The 8,492-nt window shown below is 35.9% G+C and overlaps 1 protein-coding gene across 3 annotated transcripts in view; it reads left to right on the top strand.

The window, feature by feature from the left end:
* LOC106883578 (GATOR complex protein Iml1) overlaps positions 1-8,492 on the top strand; it is a 131,247-nt gene that overhangs the window by 99,357 nt on the left and 23,398 nt on the right. For all 3 annotated transcript variants that reach the window (XM_052971325.1, XM_052971318.1, XM_052971322.1), the window contains 4 exons: positions 613-686; positions 2,728-2,857; positions 3,781-3,971; positions 6,252-6,326. In XM_052971325.1, the coding sequence (XP_052827285.1) occupies positions 613-686; positions 2,728-2,857; positions 3,781-3,971; positions 6,252-6,326 (470 nt within the window). The remainder of the gene's footprint in view (positions 1-612; positions 687-2,727; positions 2,858-3,780; positions 3,972-6,251; positions 6,327-8,492) is intronic.

Raw genomic sequence — 8,492 nt, 5'->3', positions numbered from 1 at the left:
ATATATATATATATATATATATATATATATACACACGAGGAACTTCAGTTTCTGTCTACCAAATCTTCTCACAAGGCTTTGATCAGCCCGAGGCTATAGTAGAAAACACTTGCCCAAGGTACCACGCAGTGGGACTGAACCCGGAACCACGTAGTTGAGAAGCAATCTTGTTACCACACAGCCACACCTGTGTGTCTTTTTGTTGGTGTTTTTACATCTTTGTAACCTAGTGGTTTGATAAAAGAATTCAATAGAATAGGGGTCAGAGTTTAGAAAAAAGATAAAAGTACTGGGATCAATTTATTCAACTAAACTCTTTATGGCCACAATCCAATGACTGAAACAAGTAAAAAAAAAAAGGATAAGCTTGAAAAGAGAAAAGACATGGTATTAGGAAGGGCATCCAGCTGTAGAAACCATGCCAAACCAGACTGGAACTTGGTGCAGTTCTCAGGCTTGCCAGTTCCAGTCAAACCTCTAACCCATGCCAGCATAGAAAGTGGGCATTAAATAATGATGATGATGATGATGATACACATAAATACTTCTTCTTGTGGCAACAAAATAAAATGAATTCATTGCATATCCAATGTTCATCTTGGTTACTTTCAGATTTTAAAATACTGGCGCAGCCGGTTTTTCCTCTTGCCATACAGCAATATCACCAAAAAATTATCTGAAGCTGGGTATGTATTTCTTCAAATCAAAACTACGAATTTGCATGTTAAGTTGCTTTTTCCAAGGTGTAAAATAGTTTTTTTAGTCTAGTTTTTAATTCCTTTTCATAAGCTAGAATTCTGAGTCAAAAGTGCAATAATCTTATCTGTGGAAAATTGTGTATATTTGGAATAGATATTGAATTATTTCTGTAATATAACATATTTTATATCATAAATGTCTCATCCTTTTTTTTATGCCATTTGTAGGCACAGGCATGGCTGTTTGGTTAAGAAACTTGCTTTCCAACTATGTGGTCAGCACCCTGGGCAAATGTCTTCTGCTATAACCATGGGTTGGCCAGTCTTATGAGTGGATTTGGTAGATGGAAACTGAAAGAAGTCCATTGTGTGTGTGTGTGTGTGTGTGTTTCTGTGTTCCCTTGCCTTGACATCATGCAATGATTTTAAACAAGCATCACCATTATACAAGCAATGTTGTTCATTTCCAGTCTTTCATGAAAGACATGTTTGACTATTGGTATTTTACCCTTTAACATGTAAACTAGCCATATCCGGCCAAAATATTTTGCCTGTTTTATCATCTAACTGGCCAGGTCTGACTTCTCACATCTACCCTACAATGTCATTTTAGGAATAAACAATCACATTGAAATCTCAAAGCTGTGAGATAGAGCATGATCAGTTTAGAACAATGCGAATAAATAAGCATTACATTTAACAGAATAATCTGAATGTTAAAAGGTTAAATAGCCATCTATTCATCATACTTAATGTATGCACACCTGATTAAGTTAGTCATTGCTGTATTTGTCCTGAGAGAACATCTCTTATGGACTTGCTGTGTTGTTCAATGGACTGCTTTACCTGTTCATAGGATGAGTATACAAGTGGTTGAGTATTTCACTGACTTGTGTAGCTCTCCCTTTCTATCCTGTGCTTACAGCAGTGCTCTGCAACCTTTTTTTTACTTGTGGTACACTTATATTTTTTTTCAAAATTTGGCAGCACACCTGAACTAAAAATATAGTAAGGAAAAAATTATATTCAGGTTACACTGTTACACACCTAGCATCGTCTCATGGCACACCAGTGTTCCACAACATACTGGTTGCAGAGCACTGGCCTACAGGCATCACTGATCATGGATCTCCTTGCCTTCCTGTCACACTTTGATTTAGCACCATATTAGGCTGATATTTCTGAAATCAGCCGGTAAAGTTATTGAGTATCTTCTCTTTTTGTTTTCCTTGGCTTCTTTCAGTTTCCCAGTTGTCACTCAAGGTTTCTTCTTTGGACACTCCAATGAACCAAACCTGTTGTCTCCTTATATTGTTGAGAATAAGACACATGTATCCTTAATGGTTTATATTTAAATCTAAAATTTAAACTCTACAAAGATTTTTTGATGAGAAATAAATGTCAAAATGATCATATGTATATGGGAGAAAACAAATTGATATCTGAACAGTACTAATCTTGACTTTAACTCTTCTACTATTAAAAATACTTGAGTTGAAGAAGTGAGCAAGGGAACCTCTATGTAGCTACTCTACTAGCTAAAAATAGCAACCAGATCTCCATCAAATCACCTTAAAAAATGAAGACCTATTGGGCAATGTTGTCCTAGAAATACGATGTCTAAACATCTTTGGTCATTTGTAAGTTAATTCAATCATGATTGAAAGCTAAACAACACTGATCCATATAGAGAGGTAGAGAGTAAAGAAAAATGTTAGAGAGGGAGAGAGAGAGGGACAGAAAAAGAGAGCAAGAGAAGGACAGAAAGAAAGAAAGAGAGAGTGTGAGAGAAATATGTTGGTGGTGGTGAAAAGAAACATACTTCAAATTTGTTACTTTTTGTAGAAATTTGAGAAAAATAGCTAAACAATCATTTTATGGTAATTAAAATTTTTTTAATTATATGTGATTTTCATATTCAGTTCAATTTCTAAGCCTTGCCTTCCAATTGCAAAATCTTTTTTCCTTTTTGGTCTGATCAACTCTGTTTCTTGAATTTTTACCTTTTCCTCCATCTTTTTTATTGTAGTTCTGAACCCAAATGTGACATATATGAAGATGTCCCAATTAATTTCCTGATATATATTAACGGATTCATTCGCTTTGCTGAATCACTGAATAAAATCAAACGAACTCAGCATAATCGGAGAAATACTAAGGTTTGTTCCTTATGTCACTTTTTTAACTAATGAAACTTTAAAACTTCAGTGATATGCTGCCTACAAGTAGGAAATAAAATGTATTGTTCTTGTTCCAAATTTACAATTCTCTACTAGACCCCTAGTTAATTGTGGGATCTTTTTACTTAGTTTTGTGAGTTACTTCACAACCTCATTAGTACCAATTCCATGAAAAAAAAAAAGAAGCTCCCAATACACTTTATACAGTGGTTTGCATTAAAAAGGGATCTAGCCTTGGACACCAGCCCAAGAAGACATTGGAGCTTGATAGTCCTCTGGCCAGCAGGTTTATTAAGAAATAATTATTAGTGACAAAATCAGTATTAATGCTAAAAAGTAATCTTAATATCTACATTAAGTTGGATATCAAGGTTGCCTTTTGATATTAATAGTGCTTCTATAATAATCATATTGATATGTGATAATATCACAAGACATTATCGTGGTAGTGTTGACATATAATAATATCACAAGATATTATCATATTGGTATTGATACTAGGGAGATTATCATAGCAGTATTGATGCTAGGGAGATTATCATAGCAGTCTTGACAGTATCATGGGATACTGTTAGTTGTATTGGTACATGGCAATATCACAGGGCATATAAGGTAGTGAGCTGGCAGAGTTGTTAGCATACTAGGCAAAATGGTAATGGCATTTTGTCTGACTTTATATTCTGAGTTCAAATTCCACCTAGGTTGACTTTGCCTTTCTTCCTTTTGCGATTAATAAATTAAGTACCAGTTGAGCACTGGGGTTGATGTAATTGATTATCCCCCTTCCCCAAAATTGCTGGCCTTGTGCCAAAATTTGAAACAGGACATATAGTGTTAATGTGTGACTGTTTAGTATAATTTTATTTAGCATAGTTTTATTACTATCTACATATTTACTGCAGGCATCTAATCCACTTGTGCAAAGTGCATCGATAACAGCAGCAAGCAATGCAGCTGCTCAGAATGCTGCCGCTGCTGCAGCGGCAGCTTCAGCTTCAGGTGCAGGAGGAGCCTCATCATCTGTGATAACGTCAACTTCAACTGGAGAAAGTTCTGCACCAGTTACAGCTGGGTCAAACCCAGCCATTGATAGGTTAGTATTTTTGAAACTGTTCAATTGAGTATATTCATATAAAGATATTTGATATCTTAAGTTGTATGAGGAGGTGCTGAAAGGTTCCTGGCTTTAAGGGTATCACAAAAGGCCTGGCTGGAGGCCCAACCTGCCGAGTTCTTTTACAGGGCTTATAAAAACTGAAGGACCACTGTAAAAAGTGTGTGAATCTGAAAGAGGAATACGTTGAATAAAATCATAATTAACAGATCCTCCTGTATTTTCTTTTACCCAAAGCCAGTAACTTTTCAACACCCCTTTGTACATTGTGTTTTGACATATATGTTTAATTTTGTTTGCAGTAATAGCTCGTGGTCAGTGCTTCCCAAACTTTTGAATTTCTCCAGCCCATTGCAGACTTATAGAGTCTTCATCAACTTACCCACCCATCCAATCATGCTCTTTGTAAAATATGATTGTCAGAAGTTAGTGGAGGAAATTAAAAATATTTTCTCCACAATATTCATATATTCATGACTTGGGAAAGATGCTAAGTTACACCTTTGGGACATGGAAAAACTGCTCTGGCTTCACCAGCTTTCTTGCATCATTAAAACTCAAATTATTAAACATTTAAAACTTAATGTTGTTAAACCCTAAATTCTTTTTGACTTTTCCCCCCTCTCCATCAACTCCTAGTAACTTTCTGTTGCCTCTGTACAGCAGACCTTTCTGTTGATCTCTGGCAAGGTCTGTGCCTTCCACTTTCTAACTTCCTGGTCTAAGCTAAGTTTTTATATTCAACTATGACACACATGCAGATATATATATATATATATAGAAAAAATATATATATATATAACCACAGCCATGTAACCACATGCATGCTTTTCCCAGACTATTCTGTTTTTTCTCTCTGGACCTTTCCTCTTTCTGATGAAAAGTCATGCTCAAAATGTCATACCCTTTCTTTTTTTTCCATCTTAAACTGAGCATCAACCTAAGGAGCTGTAGCTTACTACTAATAGCATTCATATTTTCCTTTCATCACACCCTATTGATTTAAAAACATAAGGGTACATTAGATAATGTACTCCGACATGCACTGCTTTTTGGAGCATTTTTGTTGCTAGGTCTGCTTAATTAGGTCAGATCTGAGGCTAAGTATAACTCTGTGTTCTGTTTACATTTAATGATAACACACTAAGAGAGTTTATATTGTAGAACTAACATTGCAAAACAGTGATATTGAATTTCTAAAAGCTTATAAAAACAAAGTACTTTAAGTACAATTTTTTTTAACCCATTGCCTGTCCAAATTATTTTCATGAATTTGTCTTTGATGTCCATGCTTATTTTCAGACTTTTAAGTTAGCCCTTGTTTCACACGTTCTGAAGAAGATAAAATTTTCCTCTTATAAGTCTCAAGTTACTCTGGTACTTGAAAAAAAAATTGGGAATGTGTATCATATATGATGCATGAATGCTGAGGAAATATGCCTTATATATCTTATTTGGTACACAGGACAGACAAAGGGTTAAATGACTGATCTACTATATTTATCAGTCTAATATTGTCAGGGTTAATTTATGAGATGTTAAGTCTTACTACTCAAAAGATGCATGATGTAGGCATCTACTTAGAGAAAATATTGTGGCTTGTTATTTTTCTCATTGCATATTGTATCAAATATGATATGTAATGAAATATGATATAAATTACATGTTATCTGAGAGACAGACGACTTAGCTAAACACAAATGACTTTTTAATTTAACATTTTAAATGAAAATTTATTGCAGGTTTTATGTGAAAATGCAAGAATTGTTAGAATACATAAGGCACTGATTCAAAAGTGTGTTTTCTGTATGCAACCATTCTATTTTAGGTTTTCTACAAAAATTGTCAAGAACAACCCATAATCAAGGAAAATTATCATGACGGTCATTTGAATAATCATCCTGTCAAAATATAAATTGTTTAAAAGAATATTTAATATGTTGGAGCTGTACAAAGTGATTTAATCTGAGAACACCTTTTAAAACTGGAACACTTGTTTTGTGGAAGTGGCATGTTGCCCATGTAAAAATATAGAAAGCCTGCTGCCTCCAATATTGTTTATTTTTCAATAGTATTGTCTACTATGAAACATCAAAAATTTCGTTGCACTTCTACAACCTGGCTATCGACATAATTTTACTGCATCTCATTATGTTAATGTTTCACTGCATCTTATTATGTTAATGTTTACTATATGTTATATAAAAATGGAGTATTTAATTCTGTATTTTTATGACTACCATTATTATTGTCGTGCAGTTGCCTGACTAACCAAGAGAGAGTTTCTGCAGATTCTAGTCCAACAAAGATCCTCCAAGCCATGTTAGATCCCAAGTAAGATTATGTTTTCATTATAATTTCATTATACAGAAAAGCAGTGGCTATAATCTATGCCTGCCTTCTCAAACTGGTGAGATTGTTGCAATTGATTCTTAACTTGAATTTCTGTAGGTAAAAAGTGGATGGTTCTGGGGAGTGAAGATGGGATGATGTGCCGTGTGTAGGATGTAGTGTGATGTTATACAATAGAGGTGAGGTGAGGGAGTTCTATAATTTTTGGAGAAGGCTACTCACTGCTTGTTAACTCAAAGAAGACCAAGTTGTTATGTTAGCAGTGGAAGACATAAGACACAGCGTGCCTCCTGGTTAGTGGTCATCGTTGTTGTTTTCTAACTCCCACACCGAAGTTAGCCAGTCTTGAGCAGATCTATAAACAAAGGCATTCCAACCATAACAGGCATTGAGCCAGTTTTTGAGATTGTAAAATCAACGGGGTAATGAATTCCAGGTATATAATATCTGGGAAAAAATGTGAAGGCTATGGTTGGAATGAGTTTTTTGGTGGGGATAGTGTTTGCAGTGTGTTGGTGTTAGTTTAGAAGTTGTTGCAGTGTGTTGGTTTAAGTAGAGTAGTGAAGTCCTTGTGGTGTGTTGGTGTCTGCATAGTAGTGGTTGTAGTATGTTTGTGTGTTATGATTTATGGGGTGGAGGCGCAATGGCCCAGTGGTTAGGGCAGCGGACTCGCAGTCATAGGATCGCGGTTTCGATTTCCAGACCGGGCGTTGTGAGTGTTTATTGAGCGAAAACACCTGAAGCTCCACGAGGCTCTGGCAGGGGATGGTGGCGAACCCTGCTGTACTCTTTCACCACAACTTTCTCTCACTCTTACTTCCTGTTTCTGTTGTGCCTATAATTCAAAGGGTCAGCCTTGTCACACTCTGTGTCACGCTGAATATCCCCGAGAACTACGTTAAGGGTACACGTGTCTGTGGAGTGCTCAGCCACTTGCACGTTAATTTCACGAGCAGGCTGTTCTGTTGATCGGATCAACTGGAACCCTCAACGTCGTAACCGACGGAGTGCCAAAAACAACAATGATTTATGGAATGAGAAATAGGTAATGAACATGGAGCAGAAGAGAAAGTTGGAAAGAATGAAACCAAAAATGGTTGATGGATAAGTAGAGCATCATGAAAGAGAGAAAGACAAAGAAGTGTAAAGAATGATGAGAATAAAACCATTGATTGATGTCCTCACACAGTCACAATTTTTTCTTCAGAAAGATGAAAGTGACTGAGTGAGAGGAGTGATGAAAATGAATGTGGAATGAAGTAGAGAAAGAGGAAGTCTGAGGAAAATATGGTTAAAGATGATGGCTAAGGGAATATAACCAAGAAGGAGGCTGTTTAAGATAGGGTAAAATAAAGAGGACTATAATATGAATTGTGGAGGTGCAATGGGCCAGTGGTTAGGGCAGCGGACTCACAGTCGGAGGATTCCCAGACCGGGCGTTGTGTGTGTTTATTGAGCGAAAACACCTAAAAGCTCCACAAGGCTGAGATAGTAAACTATATGAGGAAGTTTGAACATGAGTATGAAATAATGAGAGATCGATAGATAGGTAGATTGATGGAGAGAGAGAGAGAGAGAGAGAGAGCAAGCAAGCAGATGAACATTGGTTATTATACAAGCCCTTCCTACCAGCACTAGTTTGCTAATACATTTTAAATGCATGATGTGGCATTTTAAATGCAATAGTTGCATTATGATGCAATAAATGAATTATAATGTAATACCACTTCAGTAAATGCGTTACAAAGTATACATCATGATAGATAGAAATTCAGTTTTAGATTTAAACATAGAGTTTAAACATTGATCTGAGAAAAGTTTCCAGCCAAAACCAGTCCAGTGATGCTTGCATTGAGTGTGGTTGGTGGCATCAGTATTGAACAGGAAACACAAACAATATGGGCAAGATGGTATTAAAACAATTATCCTTATTAATTTGTTTGTTTCAGTCATTAGATTGTAGTCATGCTGGGACACCCCTTTCAGGAATTCTAGACAAATGAATCAACCCCAGTACTTATTTTTTATTCTCTTTTAAGCCTGGTTCTTATTTTATCAGTCCCTTTTGCTGAACTGCTAAGTTACATGGATGTAAATACTCCAATAATGGTCGAAAAGCAATGGTGGCATACAAACACACGCACCTAT

This window comes from Octopus bimaculoides, chromosome 1, assembly GCF_001194135.2.
Source record: "Octopus bimaculoides isolate UCB-OBI-ISO-001 chromosome 1, ASM119413v2, whole genome shotgun sequence".
Lineage (NCBI taxonomy): Eukaryota > Metazoa > Mollusca > Cephalopoda > Octopoda > Octopodidae > Octopus > Octopus bimaculoides.
This window is presented reverse-complemented; position numbering and strand designations above follow the sequence as displayed.